Source organism: Vanacampus margaritifer, chromosome 14, assembly GCF_051991255.1.
Source record: "Vanacampus margaritifer isolate UIUO_Vmar chromosome 14, RoL_Vmar_1.0, whole genome shotgun sequence".
Lineage (NCBI taxonomy): Eukaryota > Metazoa > Chordata > Actinopteri > Syngnathiformes > Syngnathidae > Vanacampus > Vanacampus margaritifer.
The window spans coordinates 11745111-11765433 of record NC_135445.1 but is presented as its reverse complement, the minus strand read 5'-3'; the positions used below and the strand labels follow the sequence as shown (position 1 = coordinate 11765433).

Below are 20323 nucleotides of genomic sequence, written 5' to 3'. Positions count from 1 at the left end.
TACAGTGCATGCTGTCCAATTCAGAATTTGATAAAAATCTGATCTAATTACGTATAGTACCAAAGTTGTTTGCATTACAATAACAGATCCAACTTGTAATACAGTACATGTAGGTCTCAATACTGATGCAACAGTTGCAATTTCAATTATTTTTGTGCTTGAATTGACCGGTCCCCAGTCCCATCATGTGTTTATCAATTTCGATTGCGTCTTCAGTTCGCCGTTGACTGCTCTCTTCTCCTCTGTTTTGTTTAACAACTGTGACGTTAGTCGCCTTCTGATGACGTAGTATAAGGTCGGATGAGCACAACTTGAATGATTATACTGCGGTCGCATCGGATACGAAACCAATTTGTATCCACATAGGAAGAAAGCCTGGGTCAGATCTGAAAAAAAAAAAATCTTATTTCTACGGTTCACATTGAATTGAAAATACATGTTACGTATGTGGAAAACAATGAGAAGTGACCTGTACTATGAACATAGGCTACATGCTGTGAGGAAGATAAAAAAGAAAAAAAACAAAACATAAAATATTACAAAAATAGTTTCATTTACCAGTCGAAAATGAGGGGGGAAAATGTAATATTAAAAGAAAAAGAAATTGTTTAATCTTACATTGTCAAAACATGTCATTTTAAGAGAACACACTGTCAATATTCAGTAACAACAATTTACAAGCAATATGATGACAAAACAAATGTTTCACAAGAAAAAATGCTAAATATTCTCCCATAATATAACAATTTCTTCCAAAGACTAGTGAAATCCCAAGTTTTTATTTATGTATGTAACTTATCTACTTACCTAAATCACACTAGCATTAATTTCCTGAAACATTTTAAAGTTTGTTCCCCCACTCACTGTCTCACACCAACACATTGGATTATAATACAGTACATGTAAATGACAGGTGAGTAGTTTGCCTTTATTTCCTAATTTTGTGGGACTTTTGATTGGCAGGCATTTGGTTTTACTCTATAACGTATTGTGGCAAATTAACAACTATCGAGCCACATAATCGCTCCTCATACTCATTTTAAATATCAATCGCATGCATACATCCCACTTGGGATGTCAATCGATCATAGTCCGGGTGCAGCATAGCAAACGTGCACAAGCTTCATTCGTTCTCACAAGAGACCTAATATGAGTGAGCAAGCTCGTCTCGCCCTACTTTGAGGCTCAGACACATCAATAAATAAACCACCGTGACACTAATAGAATATCTATCTACCTGAAAAATGCACCATTCTGCACTCAAGACGTTTGCAGAGACATGCAGGACAAATACATTGCGGTTCATTCAGCTTCACTACAATGCTTCCTTGCTTTGCAGTAAAGGTGGAGGAATTCAACACATGAATCAAGCATGCTTTATAGAGGAGAGATGAGATAAGGATATCTGCTAACTTGATACATTTCAAAACACTTCTGCCACCACGACATATTGCTAAAATAATCAAATCATATTTTTACAAAAATATGCACGTTTCTAAGGAAAAATGTTTAAATGTAAAAAATTCCTACATAGACTCAGTAGAGACTTAACGCACCCTGCTAATATTGTGTATGTAGGAGCTGCTTGATATCTCCAATGTAGAGGTCATTGCACCACATTGTACTACATAAATAACATTGCTGAGTTTGCTACGAGGGATTTTGTCCTTGAGGTGCCTTTGTCAGACGCTGTTGCCAGATTTGAAGTGCATCGGTATGTTACATTTAAAGAGTTTCACTGACAAACCAGCCACATACGGGACCACCACATTCTGCCTCATATTCTGCATGGTGATGTATAGTGAAGATAAAGGAGACTAAGGAAAGTGGCCACTATTGAGATATTTTGCCACCAGGCAGAAGAACGACTCGTTTTTAAGCAAAAACCGTGGTTCATCTGCCAATGATGTGAACACCCCAGAAACATATGGCAACTTTACTCCTACAATTTAGAATTTAAGAAGCCTTTTAGATTAAAAAAATAAGAAGACTTCAGTTTCAATTTCAACTTCTGCTTCTATTGCTTATGTTTTCATGACTATATTTATAAACCAGTCTCAAGAATGCCATACCTTCCGGAGTCAAGGGGCTGTGCTCCACGCTGGTGGTCGATCGGGTGGGGGTCCTGAGGGCGGCGTGAGCTGCCTGCGTGGCGGCGCGCAGTTTGGTGAGGGTGAGGGCCTCGCCGTGATCTTGCAATGAATGATCCTTCAGCAGGCTGATGGTCATGGAGGTGAAGGGGCAAGACAAGCACTTGTACGTGTGCTGCTCTCCTAATGGGATCAAATGCAAGGTGAAATATTACGTTATGCAGAGTCGTATTCTCATTGTTGCGTGCGAGTATAATCTCTAGCTGTGAAGGTAGATATGGAATCTCTGCAAATAGTTACATTAGTTTACTCAACTGCAGATAGGGTAGGCATTTATTAGAAGGTTTTTGTGAACTGCATTAAACATTCCATCTTACAATTTATGCCTGGTTAAAATGGTTTAAAATGAACCGAGAAAAAGCAAAAAAAGGGGTTGAAAAAATAGTGTAGTTTTCTGGAGCATTAACTCGCACAACCCTGTGGAGTGACCTTGTTATTCTGGAGCATTAACACGCAAAACTTGTGGAGTGACTTTGTTAGTCTACAGAAATGCTAATCGAAAAAAAAAAAAAAGTTTACATAACACAAGATCATCTTTAATCATTCCCTGCATCCCACCAAGATAAATGCATTATTTGACAACTGTAGCCGCCAATGGCAGTGATTGAGTTAATTCTGTGAAGTGAGGTCTCATGACTCATCAATCAATCAACAATCTTTAATTTAGCTGAGAGACTGTTCATGTGCTGCTGTTTTAGTTAGCAGCAGTGTTCAAATGGGCTCAACAATTTACTCTGTCCGACTATGGAAAAATAGCATCTATGAACGGAGGTTGTCTATGGAAAAACGGCATCTATTAACTCTTTGACTGCCAAAAACGTTAAATAACGTTTAGTAAAATCCTATGGAGGAGTGCCAAAGACGTTAAAAGACGTTTTTTTTCCAAAACAGAGGTGAAACTAACCATTTTCTATAGTTGATTACTGAAAAACGGAATAAGGTAGAAACAAACTTTTTTTTTCTGATGAAAGATGGGAGTCCAGTCTTTCATTTGGTAGTATGTGTGTTTCCATAGTCCAAACACATAATTTTCTGTGGACCTTGAAAGATCAGCCAAAAATGCTTAAATCGGCTGGCACCCACGGCATCCCTTTTCTGAAAACGTCTGGCAGTCAAAGAGTTAAACTAACTTCTGTTTTATTTTCAAAATGGAAAACGGGAGGTAAAAGGAAGTCCTAGCGTTCACAGTTCTAAGGTTCCTGACCTTTCTGTGTGGAGTTTTGCATTGTCTCCCTTTGATACCATGCATGTTAGGTTATTGAAAATGCCCTGCAATTGATTGGTCATCAGTGCAGGTTGTCCTCTGTCCCACACCCCAAAGTCATCTCGGATAGGCTCCACCTCACACGTAATCTTAATAAGGACAAGCTCTATACAAAGTGGATGTTTGGCTTGTAAAAGGTGGTGTTGATTTGAGGGAACAGTTTATTAGGTGGATCGACACATGACGGTTACGAGTTGTGCAAATAATACAGTACTTTAAAATGAGCACATTAAATATAAAATCCTCTGTCATAACAACACTCTCTCTTCTATATCGATATTATTTCTGTCTATTATTTATATAATACATGTGACTATAGTGGGTATGAGGGTGTACATATTTACCAGTGTGTGCCTTGTGCAGGTGGCTCTTCAAGCGGCTCACGTAGGCAGACTTAAAGGGGCATAGTTTGCACTTGAAGGGTTTGTGGTGGCCGTGGTGAGACTGCATGTGTCTGTCCAGACTGGTCATGAGAGACAGAGACGAGACATAAACATGTTAAAACTACAACAAAAGGGATGGAAGATAAAACAACCAGAATCAAGCACTGCTATGGTTTTGAAGTGCATTTTCCAGAGCAGGGAGCCACGGTGGAGGAGGAACTCATCTTCCCACAATCCCCTGGGGGGAGTGCCTGTGGGGAAGCTGGCTGTGTTTTGAATGCCAGCCTGCCTAGGTGGCATGGGGAGTGCAGCCTGTTTCTAGGTCAGGGCGCACAGTATACAGTGGAGATTACACCTGACTCGCAGTCCTACTCGCTCCGTGTCTAATGAATCAAAAACATATCGTCTGTCCTCGAACAGACAGGACTTGCACATTACATTTATTTATTTTTAATGGGGACATGAACAGATGTGTAAATGTGTTTTGCGTCTAAAGAACCCCCCAAAAACAACAATCAGTTAAAGTTTAAAATTAATATGAATTGACAATAAGAATGAATACAGTAATTTCTGGACTATTAGGCGCACCTGACCATAAGCCGCGCTAACTAAATTTGGGGAATACTTAAGTTTGTTACACATATAAGCCGCACCCAACTGTAAGCCGCAGGTGTTTTAGTGTTACCGCACCGGGTTCCTGCTACTTGCTTTTCCATAATGAGGGCGCAAATTGTCTCGCTCTCGTTCTGTCTTCTGTATTTGGGCTCACTTGGGTTGTTTTGCTCTGTCTGACATTCTTGCGCTTCCTTTATAGTGCAGCCCCCTTGTGATCTGATGGATAAGCCGCACCTTTGTTTTAGCCGCAGGGTTGAATGCAAGTGAAAAAAGTAACGACTTATAGTCCAGAAATTACTGTGAATAACAATAAAAATAAATTATATTAACTATATAATGTTTAATGTAAAAAATGAATTAAAATAGATTAAATCAACATTTATTTAACAAAAGAAAACTTTTGGATTGATTTGTTTTTAATGTATAGTTTAAGTATTTAGAACTGTTGTAAATAAAAAATAATAATCATGAAATCAGCAGAGTGACATCTTTAAATGCAATGAATATATTTTTTTAGGAATTATTTAATAAACAATGTATTTGTAAATATATATGACATGTTATGGACCGAACCATTAACTAAATCATAAACAAAGTATTTGTGCATTTTTTGCCTTGTCAATTTGAAATACAGTAATGTCTTGTTTTAAATAGATCAAACGGTTTAAAAAAAATTGTTTTTAAATTTAAATTATTATTATTATTATTTTTTTAAGTACAGTATATAAAAATTAGGGGTGCACCAATCGATTGGTCAGGATCTCCTTAATTTTGGGAAAGTGGTGATCGGTCGATCCCGGACAATAAAACTGATGTTATCTCCCCAAAGCCCCATTAGCCACTGTCCTCTGCTGTGAGATGACTAATAAGCTTTTTTTTTAATTTGAAAGAACTGCTTCATATGCAAATAAAGCAATCTATTTGGCATTGTTTCACAGATATTGTGAAACCGATCCCCAAATTGTGATCCGTGCACCCCTAATAAAAATACATTAGTTAATTTTTTTTAGGGGAGGACAAATTATTGGATAATTAATGGATTAATCAATAGTTGCAGCCCTAAAAATGTCATGAACGTAAATAAATCAAATTTTAAAAAGAACGATCAAGGAATATTTTTGAAATGTCAGGTACAAAAATACACCATTAATAAAAATGTCATAGATCTTACAGGTATTGCTCCCACTCACTTGTGTCTGAAGGGTGAGACAAACTGGCAATACTGGCAGCTATACTTGTCCTCCCTGATTATCATGGCCATGGCCGAGTGGCTCCTCTCGTGGGAACGGAGGCCCTGCATGGACATGAAGACCCGGTCGCACTGAGCGCATGGGTGGCCCCCCGTCACCAGCCGCTGCTTCAGTGTTGAGGACCTCCCTTCGACGGCATCTAGGTCTGGTTCCAGTGTTTCTGTAGCAACGGCGGAAATGGCGGTGGGGAGCGAGGTGAGGCGCTTCGTGGCATCTTCGGGTCTCTCGAGGTTTCCCGTTTCTTCATCCTCCTCCAAATCACCATTAACCAGTTTCTCAGACGGCATGGTGAGAGCCACCTCACTGACTTCCTGCTGAAAAATGAAGATTTACTCCAGTTTATTATTTGTCTGACAAACAATGTTTGCTCACTTTGATGACGATAAAAAACACACACACACACAAGGCTAGAGGTCCTAACTGAGGCCATCAATTATGTATCACCAGCCGTATTCAGTTTAAGCTGATTTTTTGCATGCGTCATCTAATGTTAGCAGAGCACAGTTCACTTTGAGGATTCTGAGTGACACAAAATTGGGTGGATATACTATACATCTACCCAACAGGACGCATGGAAATGTCTCAAGGATGCCATTTAATAAACGGTGGGCACATGGCATCAAAATTTGACAATCATTCCAAGGACTCGCCGGGGGGTCGTTTTATTTGCCAAAAAAGAATTAGAATGGGGGCAGCGTGGCTCAGTGGTATGGTGGTTGTCTCCCAACCCAGAGGTCGGGGGTTCGATCCCATGCCATTGTGACCATGTCGAAGTATCCTTGAGCAAGATACTGAACCCCCAGTTGCTCCTCATGCTGCGTCATCAGTAGTCGAATGTAAAGCGCTTTGAGGGCCTCGTAAAGGTGGAAAAGCGCTATATAAATGAAGTACCATTTACTTATACCATTTAATGGTATCTTCCATTTCATTTGATTTGACAGTCAGAATTAGAGGGCAAACTTGGAGGTGCCTATGACTTTGAGCAGGCTAGCATAATTTAACTGCACAATTCAAAGTATGCTTCAAGCATAAACATTTTTTTTAATAGTTTTTTATTATTATTTTTAACGCAAAACAGAAGAGATACCTTGGTTTACTACGGTACCAACATATTATATTTTGCAGTTCCGAACAGAGCACAATGAACATGTTTACGCGGCGGTGTAAGATATGTCATAAAGCAGCACAGTAAGTGCAGTACTTAGCGTTTTAAATTTGTTTTATATCTATTGCCTGCAAGTGTTGTTCATACAAATATTTGTAATTATAAGATCTGCATCAACATAGGTAACTTCAACACAAATTCAGGTGACAAAACAAGCACAGGAATGGAACTGTCAAACAGAGTTTCCCTGTACGCACTTTACACTCAACAGGGAGAAGCAGGACAAGCATTCAGCAAAAGCTTGACCTTCTGTGAATACTACATCTGAAACCACTTTGTCTCTTAATCCTTATTCTAGTGTTATGCGCTGAACTTCTTTAAATTTCAGCCTACTGGCAAGAGGGCCTGTTTTTCCATCTATTTCTATCTCTCCTCATCTTTTGCAGAGGCTTTCTGTGGCTGTCACAAGTCAGCTGACAATCATAACTTCTTTTACAGCCTCAAGGAGGCTCATACATGCTTGTGGAAGCCCTGCCCCGGCACTTCATGCAGCTATAATATAAGATGTGACATCTTTACAGTGAACCTCTCCAGTGTCTCTAAAAAGAATCACCTGATACGGTTCTGTAAAACGCATAAATAAAACTGTAGCTATGGTGAAGTGTGCTGGTTGACTATCAAGTCCATTAATGTCCTCCGTTTGGTTAAGGCCTTGTTTCCACAGGCCTGTTCCCAGTCTCCCCAGAATACTAATGCTCCTCCAACAGATACAAGCCCCTATCCTACAAGTAATAGCTCACGCTCTCTTTGTTCTCCCCACTCCCTCTCTTGTGCTGTCTCGAGTGGAAGCTGGCAGACGCCTCTGTCGCTAGCGAAAGCCAATGGGAAAGAACAAGATGCACGCGTCAAGAGAAACCGATCACAGGGAACAGATAAGGATGCTGTGGGTGGGGAAGTCAGAAAGGCTGTCACGGCTTTAAAATGACAGTTGCACCAAATACACAAAAACTAGAGTCAACAGCAATAAGCTTGCATAAATTTTCAAGAACATCTATCAAGACACTGGACAATCTCATCAAACACAACTGAGTGAGCATGGCAAAGTGTTTTCCTTTCGGCTTTTTTGTGTGACCCCAGCACAGAAATGTTGGACATCTCTATATTGTACACAGGCATGAATGGGACTGTGAATGGATGTTTGACCATGTGTGTCCAGTGATTGGCTAGTGACCACCAGTCACAGATCAGGCATTTCTTTTTACAGAGTTGGGGCCAACCACGGACTCTGTGATCATGAGATGAAACGGAACCATAGCCAATCAGAAAGCGCTTTTGATTCAACAGAGTGTGTGACGGCATGCTTGTCTCAAAGCATTCACCACAGTAAAAAATGAGTTTCCAACCAGATTTTAGTTACTAGATAAGCTTAGCTCAGCTTCTTCAAATTTTCTTTGCACATTTATATCTCACAGGTCAGTCTTGCGTATGACAGTTATGCGGTTTGAGGGAGACTTTTTCGTCTTTGGACCAGAGGCGGTTCTGGCTAGATTTGAGCCCTGGGCGAAATATTCCTGTGGCGCCCCCATCTTCACCACACCCGGCCCCACGAAAAATTGACTTGCCACCAAATCCTGCCACCAACGCAACAATCGATACATGGGACCCGGCTGCAAAAATAAATGTGGTGGGGGGTGTTCGTGGGCTGGCTAATGTGGCATTAAAAATTTTTTGGGGTGTGTGGGGGGGGGTTTGCACACTTCTTCAACCTAAATATAATGTTCTTCAGGTTGAACAGTGGCGTTGTGACAACTGCAAAAGTGCTCAGAAATATTTTCTTTCACTTAAAAGCGGCAATTCATCATGAAATCTAAGACAAACGAAAAACAATGATGTAGTTCTGTGTGCATTTATTCAACTCAAAAGTTGATTAACAACAAAGGCGAAAGCCATTTCCGTGGACAATTATGTCCAAAGGAGTGACCCAGCCCCTTTTATCTGCGAGTGGCGAGCAGTTGCCTTCCTTCGCTGGTTGGATTTAAGGCTGTACACGAAATGGACAAAATTTCATATCTCGTGGTTTTTATCAGACATCTCTATTCTTTGGTCTTTGACTCAGTATGAGACTACATCGTTTTAGTGTTTTTTGGCGTTTGAATGGTGCAATTATATATTTAATAGTAATTAATATAATAATACATAATTAGATAGTTATCAACATTAACAAGCTTGGCAATAAAAAACTGAATTGAACTCAAATTGTACTGCAGTGTGATAAATAATTTTATCCTGCAACATAAGTTGTCGTGTTTGTGTGCCTGCATGCGTTTGTAGATCTGTTTAACCTCAACTGTCTCGTTTAACTGCATCACTCTGTGTGTGTGTGTGTGTGTGTGTGTGTGTGTGTGTGTGTGTGCGTGTGTGAGTGTGTGTGTGTGTGTGTGAGTGTGAGGTGATTAAAATAAAAGTTTGCCACTCGTGAACATTGCAACTTGAGGACTCAAAGGAATTCTAGCGATGTCAACTGTGTCAGCCTGGATCGAGGTTTGACGTTTGGTGGCTCCCATTACAATGAGTTGGTTTGCATCACTTTTTTTTTAAATCCACTGCTACATAAATATGACGTGGGCGGTCATTCGGCCGGCGGACGAGCGCGCGCTGGCCGCGTACATCAGCTCCCCGCCCCCTTGCCTGCCTCGAGTCTCAGTCGCAAATTGACCCATCGCCCACTCGCCCTTCACCCTTGCCTTCCGATTTGAGTCTCACCAGCAAGTTGACGTGACGATGAGGGCGCCCCAGCACTCACTCCACTAACTCGACGTGGAAATGTGCGGTAGTCTAGTGAGTAAACTAGCGAGTCTTGTTTAGATTTTTTGAGCGCCTGTGCGCCACTGCGCTTTCGAATATATTGCGCCCTGGGCGGTCGTCCAGATTGCCCATAGCAAAAACCGCCACTGCTTTGGACAATGAAACACAAGTGGAAAGATAAATGGGGAAAACATACAACAGTATGCTTCAAATAACAACATTTACCTTGACATGTCCCTCTTTGACCTCTCCATATTGGACATGCTTCCTCAGATGATTGCAGATGGCTCGGATGGTAGTGTGCACCTCAACACAAAAGTTACACCTGAAGCCTATGGGAGCTTTGTTTGCACAGCTTTCCTGTCAAGGACCCACAAAAAGGTGTGATACATTTTATTTGGCATCTGTTAGGCAACATTACAAAACGTATTTCAGATTTGTATTTTTTGTTTTTAATTGACTATAAGTAGAAAAGTCATCACCTTGTGTATTTGAGCATAAGTTACTTTTCTATGGCATTTAAACCTAGAAACTATTGTCAAATCTGCATTAACCATTGTGCGGTCTTAACATTCTGTTTACTCCCCTTGTTCTCCGGGTTATTGCCATTATCCTCTATATAGAATTTGTTCTTATCATGTCTGAGAATGTTTTTGGCAGCTTTGGAGGGGTTAGGTTGGAGGAATTTAGGTGGAGGAAAAATGCAACTTCCATTCGTACAACAGTCCATATTCTTTGATGTGTGCATGTGCTAGAGTGAGTTTGTGGGGGCCTTTGAACTTTTGTTTGGTGTTTAAATGTTTTTGAAATTCATGGCTCAGAAATAACCCGTAAGACAATCTTTGTACCCTAGTGGTGTACTGCCCACATGGAAAGATAAACAAAAACAAAGTGCCACTTTTTCTGATGATCGGGTCCATTTAGAAAAAGTCAAAGTTTCAAGTAGGAAAACTGTAGTTTTAGAAAATGGTAGTGGGTCACTTTTGAACCACAAGACAACACAAGGGCTAACCCCTTGTGATTATGACGGATAATTACTAAAACACTCATCCTCTCACCTTCTCAGACTTGCTGTCTGGTACGGCTGCTGCTTTGTGTTTGCTGAGAAGCTGACGTCTCCTCTCATGCCTCGTGGCCCTCTTCTGAAATTCGTCGTTGTGATTGAGCAGATGCGTGGCGAGCGTGGGGAGGGACAGAAACTTCAGCTCGCAATGGGAACACTGGAAGGACTCACAGGCATTGTCGTCATCATCCTCGGGGTCCGGTGACACTGAAAAGTCCCTCTTAAAGTCTGCCCTGTGGTGGTCGTTGTAGTGCATTGATAGCAGCAGGCCAGTGTTAAAGGACAACCGGAAACATTTGAGACACTTGAATGGCAGCCAGTCCCCATCTTGCTCTGAATCGGGGACATCCTCCAACACCCCCTTGTTGTCCTCTTCCATAGGACTATCCTCGGGTTTCTCGGGTTCTTTGGCATAAATGACAGTAAAGTAGCGACTGAGCTTACTAGCGTGCTGCTTCTTGGGGAAGACACCTGGATGCCGTTTAATATAGTGTGACACAATGCTCTTCCTGCTGAAGGCCTGAAAGGGACAAAGAGAACACTTTCGCCTCTCTACAGCTAAGCGGACTTCTTCGCTCATCTCTGAATTCTCCTGATCGGATGGAGGCGGTAATATTACTTTGCTGGGTTTCTCAGTCATTGTCTTGGAAGCAGCAAGACAGTGGGTATAGTATGCATCGATATCATGGCGCTTCTGGTAGTGCGCCGCCAGGCCCTTGCGAATAGGGTTAGTGTATGAACACAGCGCACATTTGAAGACGTTGTTTTTACCCTCAGGCTGAGCACGGACATTGTTGTGCTTGATACGGTAGTGGCGAGCAATGCCTTTGCGGGTGGAGCAGAAGTATTTGCAAAGCTGACACTTAAACACGGCGTGCTTCTCGGGCTTATTGATGGGTAACTGTGAGAGGGTGAAGTCCACATCACTGACCTCCTGGACTTTTCCTGCGCTTGATGTATGACTGGAGCTGCATTCCGCTACTGGCTCTGTGTCTTGGCTGATTGAAAAACTTGTCAAACCAGGAGTGAAAATCTCAGTGGCCGACTGATTGTGGTACTTCTCATAGTGGATTTTGAGCTTTTCCAGTGTCCCGTGTGTATACGAACACATTTTGCACCTGTACGCACCGTAGCCCTGCCTTTGAGTCTTGTTCTTGTCCTCTGCCTCATTTGTGTCTGCGATTTGCTCTATGTCATTTGCAAAGTCCTCCGCCGTGACTTTCACCAATGGGTGTCTTTTCTGGTAGTGGGTGAGGACACCATGGATGCGGGAGTTCACATAGGGACAGTGGCGACACTTGTACACAGAGCTGGGGTTGATGTCCGCCTCCTGTGCAAAGTCTGCTGCTTTGACTTTCATACCGGGGTGCTTCTTGCCATAGTGGGTGAGGAGGCCATGGAGGCTGTTGTACTCGGACAGACACACAGTACATTGATAGGGATTATTCGAAATAGATAAACGTGGGTGAGCGGCATGTGGGTTGCTCTCTCGAGGTGGTGTGGCAATGTAGAGAGCACCGTCATCTTCGACAGACTGGCAATTGAAAGATGCATGTTCTTTGGGCATCTTCTCCACTGAAGGTGTTCCTTTAATAATATCTAAAATAACAGATTCGTCCCCTTCGATCGCCCAGGGGTGCACTGCCTTATAGTGACTAGTTATGTCATATACTGTGCAAGCCTCAAAGGCACAGTCCCTACACTTGTAATGTTTTGTTTCAAGGTTCCCCCCTTGTTGATTGGTCTCTGGCCCAGCCCAAAGCTTGCTGGCCATGTAGGCGTAGTCCACATTATGCTCAGGGTGGCGTCTTTGGTAATGGAGAAGCAGGCCTTGGGGTTCAGTGTGGGAGTAAATGCACCACTCACAGTGATAGCCCGCCTCCACAATGCTATCTTGGTAAGCCCAGTGTAAAATGGTCAAGGCCGTGGCCTTTACAGTTGGGTGATCCTTCTTGAGATGCTTCTTGAGGGCGTAGACATAAGGGGATGTGTATGCACAGTGTCTGCACTTCAGGGAACGTAGGGGTGCAGTGTTTTCAGGGTCTGGGATGGCGGCAGAAGAGACGCTGCTCGACTGTGCACGTTCACGCTGACTCCGAACGACGGCGGTATGACGACGCACTAAGTCGGCGTTAGCTTTAGTTTCCTTGTGCTTTTTCTGGTAATGAATGAGCACTCCTTTGACAGTCCTATTACCGTAATCACAGTGCTGACAGAAGAACAGCTCATCCTCACACTTCTCTCCACTTCCAGGTTTAGGGCTTGAGTTGTTGGAGCCGTCATGACCATTGTTTGGGAACTGCGTCAGAAACTGCTTAGGCGCTGCAATTTGTAATTCATCAATTAGTTTCAGCAAGCCTGGGGTGGGGGCACCATGTTTGATGTATTTGGCTGTCACCTTTACTTCGGGGTGCCTCTTTTGATAATGCACCAACACTCCCACAACAGATTTGTTGCTGTATATACAGTGTTTACAGTAGAACATATCCTCGTCTGATCCATATAGTGCCGCGCTTGATTTTTTGGGGGTAGATGACGTGTGTAAGTTAAACGAGGAGTTAGCGACGGGCTGATCTGCGGAGATAACTTTCATAGATTTCTGTATACGGAAATATGATGCCTTTTGCTCAGGGTGTTTCTTTTGATAGTGGACCAAAACAGAGTGCATGTTGGGGCTAGAAAAAGCACATACGTCACAATCATACACAACGACACTCCCGGCCATGGCGTCCTTGAGTGGATCCATCTCTGTGCTTGATTCAGGGGTCTTGGACACCGTTTTAAGCAGTGGGCTTGAGGAGGAGCTTGGAGTGGATGTGGCTGAGTTAAACGTTTTGGGGCCAGAGTTTAATATCTCCCTCAGAGTCTGTGATTCGCCAGACTTTTGCGACTGCTCCACGACATAGCTGGAGAAGATCATTGCATTGTTGATCTTCACTGTGGGATGCATTCTTTGGTAGTGAGGCATTAGGCTTCGCACATTGGGGCTCGTGTACGAGCAGAAGCGACACATGTAAACCAAATTGGGCTGGTTAAAGTTGAGCACATTGCTGGCTTCTGGGTGGTGATCCATGTAGTGTTGGTGTAGGTCGTTGTAGTTCGTGTACTCAATGTAGCACTCCAAGCAGCGAAAGACGGCGCTTTGGTCCTCAGGGTCCAGGATGTATTTAAAGCTAAATTTGATGTAAGGGTGCATCCTCTGGTAATGGGTGCTGACGCTACGAGCAGACTTGTTGTGGTAATCACAGTGTTTACAGTAGAAACGCGCCATTCCAGGATCCCCGGAATACTCACTGTTTTCTTGGGTAGCCTCTCGACTATCAGTCAGATCACCCGAAATGTTTTCACTGTCATCAGAAAGAGTCAGGGATAGAGGAAGGCTGCTGGATTTTGATTTAGGGTTGCTTTTTCTTTTCCCTATCCTGCCTCCCTTGTAAGATGAATCCCTTGTGTGAGGTTGCAGTATGTTGTAGGTAAAGACCGCATTTTTGCCATCATGGTTTCTTCCAACATGGCTGTTATCGTCTGCCATGTCCTCGTCATCAATGTCATCCAGATTTATGATCAGGTCCTGCTGGCTTTGGCTTATTTTGCTTTGAAGGTTGCTTGCAATTTCATCAATTCTCGTTCTCTTTTTGACCGAGGACAAATCCAAAGGCAAGTCGTTGATGGACTTCCTCGCGCGTTTACCGCTGACTAAGGGTTTCTTGGTGGCGAGCCCTAATATGGAGGTCTGGGTTTTTTGTAGACAGGTTGGTGAGGATGCTACATCCGTGTCCAGTTGGTCAGCCAACTGACTTTCAAAGACAGTCGGATCCATGTCATCACAGTAGGAGTGCTTGTGCTGTTGGTGAACCCTCAGTCCTTTCAGGGTGGTGGTGGAGTAGTTGCAGAGCGTGCAGCGATGTGGATTCTGCTGGTCGTTCAACACGCTGGTTGACTTTTTTCCATTCATCTTGGACATACTTACATTTCCCCCGTTAACGGGCTCCCCGGGGCTGTCATTGTGAGGTTCTGGGCTGTCGCTTGTAAGGTCCATGGTCTCCACATCAGAGGAACTGTGGCTCTGTTTGTGCGTGCCTAATTTAAGAGGGCTGGTGCAAATAAATGGGCATTCATCACATTTATATACTGTTGTTTTACCAGAGAGGTGAATGTTTTCAATGTGGCGCGAGATGCTACGCCTGTGCATGGTAAGGAAGGAGCAAAAGGGGCACTGGAAACGGTTCTGGTACTTCCTGAAAGGTATTCCTTTCGTCTCCAACAACTTATTGTCCTCATCTGTTAATAGCTGCTTCGCGTCTGCCGACAATATTCCAGTGTAGTTGGGATCATCTATATCACCTAGCTCTTCATCTTCACCCTCCAAGCTGCTCCTTGAGTCCTCTTCATTTATTAAGTTGGCATCTATCTCACTGCCACTGTTGGGCCTCTTAGGTGAAACAGAGCATTCTGCACTGAGGGGAGTGACTGCACCAATCTGCCCCGATGCATTTTCAAGCATTTCTCCCATTGACTCCTTTTCTTCAGTCAACGGTGTCTTTGATCTAGTGGGGCTTTGGGATGGGGAATCTGGTTTAGGTTTAGGTGAGCTTGCGTCTGCATCACCTTCCGGTGTAGGAATACTTGACACTATATTGACCTTGTTGCTGTGTTCCTTGACCACGTGACTGGTCCAGTTGGCCTCCTGGTTAGTCTGATAGTCGCACCATTCGCAGGCTAACGTCCCTCTCATGAGGCTGCTGGATGAGCACGACTCCTCGTCAGGTTCGGCGTTCTCTGAGCCAACCCTGCAGACCCCAGAGGGAACTTGCCTATGATACATAACGTGGTGTTTCATCATTCTTGCTTTGCGCGGAGTCTTGTAGGCGCAATGCTGGCAGGAATACACCTTGCAAATGTCCGTCTGAGATGATATCTGTGCGACCACATCCTCCTCGACAACATTGTGCACCTTTTTGTTGTGGTTCCTTAGGAATGACTTGGATCTGAAGTAACGGACGCAGAACTTGCATTGGTAAAACAGCAGATGGGTCTCTGCACTTTGCTTCGGCGATGCCTTGCTGGAGCTGTCAGCAGAGTTGGGACCTGAACAAAAGATTAGCAAATGCATTAGACATCTGCTATATAAGGCCGGATTTTAACGCCATATACCCCGTTTTCTTTTGGCTCCCAGATGGCATCATAATGAACAAGAGGGAATTGGGGCAGTTCCGGCATACAAAATTTAATTTTATGTGATAATTGCATATATTGTGTTTTATACCTGTGTGTCTGTGTGTTTAAATACATATAGACTAGTTAAGAAATGGAACAAGAGACAAAATGAGGGGAAAAAAGACATTCTTTAGGGCTGGGCTAAAATATTGATATTACAGCATCAAAATCGGTCACCTTGCAAAATCGAAACAGCAACATCAGATATCAGTTTGACTTTTTAAAGTGATCGCCAAATTTTAATAATCACCATTGAATCTAAGAACAGTGAGTTACAACAATGTCAAGAATGTTGCCAATATTTATTTTGTTTTAATGAACTAATTGCCAGGGTGCGTAAATATCACCATTAAGCGTTTAATTAACCAATTGCTGGGGAGTAAACGTCACCTTTAAGATATGAATTGTCTGCTTCTTAATCTGTCCAATAAGTATCATTTGAGGCATTTTATTTAATGACACACTTCCACTGTATTATTATGATTGTATCTTTGGCCATATTTCAGTTAACCTGCGATTCCCATTTTGAAGCTGTTGTGCATCATTGAGTAAATCCATATTCATGAACCTTTATTAAAACAAAAAAATATCCTTTTATGCAGAACTGTGTGTCTAAATGCTGGATAAATTAACTGTTTATAAGGGAGGCTTACTCATTCCAGCTTTAGGAGGTGTGTGATTCTTGTCATCTTTGTCTCTGGTTTCCTCCGTTACTGCTTCCTCCGCCACCTGGTTGACGTCATTGTCGTCATCTTCTTCCTCCTCCTCGTCTTTCAGCGAGTCCGAATCGTCTGCGTCGGCAGGCTGCAAGAAGACTGTGTGCACTTCCTGAATGTGGTTCTTCAAGTCATCGTATGAGTCTGCGCGGAAGTCACAGCCGTCACACTGCAGTACCTCCATCACTAAACGGAGGGAGCACTCCCTGGAAAATCAGGGAAACCTGGGAAATAAACAGACAAACGTATTCAAGTTAAAAAAAAATACAACATAACCTGTTGGTGTATCAAATAAAGCCTATGGCTGCCTGGAAGTCATCTATTTGGCTAGCAGCAGACACTTGAAGAGAGAGCTCTGAATTCAATTTGTAAACCTCTAATGGTGACCAAATCACTCGGATGATGTTCGTTGTAATAGTAGTGGTAAGAGTCCCCTTTTTTGAGCGTAGCATCATTCCAGAAACAATGGAGGGACCAAAGAGGGATTATGGCCTGATTCATCCCATTTTTATTACCTTGGGATAAGCAACAGCTGGACAGCAGCTCCACAAAGCATTTAGAGCAGAACATTCCATCAAATTGTATCAACTGTGTTAAAAAAAAAAAAAAAGATTGAGGGATGATGGCTTTTACAGCTCCTTCAGCCTTGTCTATAGTTTGGATTGTCATAGTGTAGAATCATTTCACAGTACGTTGCTTTAAATCCCTGTAACATTGCACCTTTATGAGTACAGCACAATTAACAGTGTTTCCCCACACCATGTTAATACTATCTTTAAACTACACAACCCGCGACCCACCCACAAGGATTACTACAGAATGTTAGTGTTTTTTTTCGTAGAACGATTATTTTCCATAATTGTTCAGCCCTATAGCACACAATATTCTGTTTGCCTTGAAAGATGAGTGAAAATGCTCGAAATGGCTGGCACTGTAGGTGTTGTCTTTTTAGATAACGTTTGGCAGTAAAAGGGTTAAACTTTGAGAATCACGATAGTCTGATCCAATCGAATGGATCAGAATCAAATCCGATCCGGTATCGAATTATGTTTGTTAGAACCAACCCAATTAAATCCATAAACCCAAACTATATATCTTTCAATTTCACTTTGCGCGACATGCCATAGCACAGACGACCTGTCGCCATAGTTGCCATGTGCCTGTGTTTTTGTCAGGTGAGCAGAAGCCGACAGACCCACAGACATATTTTGGCGGCATTTATGTCTGCCGTTTTAATAAAGCCACAGTAGTTACACGTGATTTCAGTGTGTTTTCCTTCTTTCTTTAGGGGACCAGAATAATTGTTGTACACTACATTGAACGTGTTGCTTTTAGATGTCAATATAAAGCAAATTACATCCACGTATCATTTACAACTTTTGGAGTGACATTAAGAATCGGATAGGTATAGAATCGGTATCGGACGATTTTTGAGGCTGGTATTGGTACTGAATATGAAAAAGTGCTATCAAGCCATCCCTAGTTTAGCTACAGACCTAACAAGGCAATGTTTCGGATGAATACTGACAACAGCAGGAAAGAAGGGGCAGCAGAATCTCTCCTTTTCTCTCCATTTTTATTGTTTTCAAGGACAGCCAGTGGGAAAGAAACAATGGATTTATCAGCAGAGGTAATTTTTGTTCAGCTATTTTCTGCTACAGAAGCGTAAAATAGTATGTTTAGTTAGCTCTAAAATAGTATGTTTAGTTAGCTTTTTTACAAACGGAAAAAAGGAGCCTCCATTTACTATTATCATATCTGATTGGCTTTTGGTATGAATCGGACTGTAACGAAATGTCTTTACTTTTTTAGTTTCACAGTGACAAATGCATAAAACGTTTTTAAAGCCATCATCTGCTTTGTTCGTGTGGACCAGTGGTTAATGTTTTCTCCGATATTCTCCATCTACCGTTTCTCTACTTTTAAAAGGTTGAATGATTCTTTAGAAGCTATACACCTTTTCCTATTCCAACTTTGATGTGAATTGTGAACGATAGCCCTTGAGCAACAATATACACCTTTGTACTAAAGCAGTCAGCCCACTGACTTAAATACTAGAAAATCCAGAAATCCACAGACTGAGGCAGAATCCAACCAGCTTTCCACGTGCGACTGGTCGACCAGGGAAGAAGTCCACGTGAGCCACAATGGCCCTGAGCAAGCAGGGGATCCATTGTTAGGAGTCATGTTACAGCCACACACCCTGCTCTCTTGGCATTTCAACACAGTTTTCCACCGAGTGGCCTTCAAATGCCAGTATTCTTGACATGGGTATCAAGAGGGGGGAAAGAAAAACACCATTTGCCAAGAGTTGGTGGAGCCTACACTTTGCCACACCAGTTAATGGGGGCGATAATACATCTGCTTTCATCTAGTCTGCTGGAGCTCTGACAGGCGGTGACTGAGCTGCTCAGATCCTCCTCTGAGCTGAGCTTCAAGGGCAGCCATTTTAAGAGCTGACTACATGCACTTAGGTGTTCAGCCAGCCAGCAGCACAACATGGACACAGGGACCTGATCCTCTTCCTCAACAAAAAAAAAAAGGGCTGGGCGGCCTGTCACGGGGGAAGTGCTGACAGAAATCTATCTGCCAGATGTACAACACAAGCTCAGCAGAAAGCATCTCACACTCTCACCAGCCCGACTCCGCCTTTCGTTTCTCAGGACATTATCTGTAGCATCAGGTTTTTCTCTAAATGCCAGGGCTTGCGCTCTGAGGAGAGTTGTTGCAACCCTTTGTGGAAAAAGACGGAGAAGTGCAGTCTCTCCTCTGCTTCCACTCGTTTTGTGGAAGCCGCCAACGACATTCCACAAGGGGGTCTAAAAATGCAAGGCATGTTTGAACTTCTTTATCTGGGAGTTCTGCAGGCCCTCAGGAGAGCAAGGGAAGGGGCAGAAGGGGGATATAGCAGGCCTGAAGGGGAAGGGTGGGAGGAGCAGGGAGCGTGACGGAGCAACCTGGAAGACCTTTTTGTGGAGATCAGCGCAGGACAAAGCAATCAGACTGGGCTCCCCAGATTCCAAAGTCTACAAACATTTGTTAATCACCAACCGGTCTCGCTGCATCGGCCAGCTATGCCAGTAGTCACACCCTCCACTCTGCAGCTGCATCGCATGAAAGAGGGCCTTTGAGTAAGCCAACATTAAGCTGATTAGAAGTGCTGAGGCATCGTCCCCAACTGCTGGCTCTTGCTACTGTCTCATGTTGTCAAGAAAGGGGTCAATGTGTTTATAATATGCCGACTGATAGCACATCTGGAAATAAGTCATTCTCCAACGGTCGGTGTGGGTATGTATAAAAATCTCTGTCCAAAACTATAACCCTGAACTTTCAAACCTTTACAGCCAATAAGAAACATGAATAAAGTCTTTGCCACAAAATGCACAATAACTAGAATAGAATATCAGCAGATCTTCAAACTACAAAAAGTTTTAAGAAATAAAAAGAGCACCTCATTTGTGTTTGTTTCAAAGCAGCCAACAAGCTACTTCATGTCCTCTACATTTTTCTGAACATCTGTGGGTCTGAAGCATGCAGGGTTCTTTATGTCATGGTCCCTTGCAGCTATCATTTTCTCTGTTTTGGACCTTGGCCTTTGTGGTCTTTGAAGTTCCACCTACAGTGCGGATTGTTGTTTACTTCCCATCTTCTATCCACATATGTTTCGCCTACCCACCTGTATCATGAGTCTTGCAACCACATGGTCAATGTGCAGTCAGAAAATTCCTGACCTTCGACCAGTCAATCGGAACAGC

The 20323-nt window shown here is 42.8% G+C and overlaps 1 protein-coding gene across 2 annotated transcripts in view; it reads right to left on the bottom strand.

The window, feature by feature from the left end:
* The window catches only part of znf462 (zinc finger protein 462), a 46001-nt gene that overhangs the window by 7325 nt on the left and 18353 nt on the right, over positions 1-20323 (bottom strand). Inside the window, exons 2-7 of one of the 2 annotated variants that reach the window (XM_077585911.1) lie at positions 16506-16792; positions 10631-15723; positions 9798-9932; positions 5603-5973; positions 3759-3877; positions 2073-2273 (exon numbers count right to left, since the gene is read on the bottom strand). In XM_077585911.1, coding sequence (XP_077442037.1) covers positions 2073-2273; positions 3759-3877; positions 5603-5973; positions 9798-9932; positions 10631-15723; positions 16506-16752 — 6166 coding nt within the window. In that variant the 5' untranslated portion in view covers positions 16753-16792. Of the gene's footprint in view, positions 1-2072; positions 2274-3758; positions 3878-5602; positions 5977-9797; positions 9933-10630; positions 15724-16505; positions 16793-20323 lie in introns of both variants that reach the window. The other variant, XM_077585910.1, reaches the window with a different exon arrangement.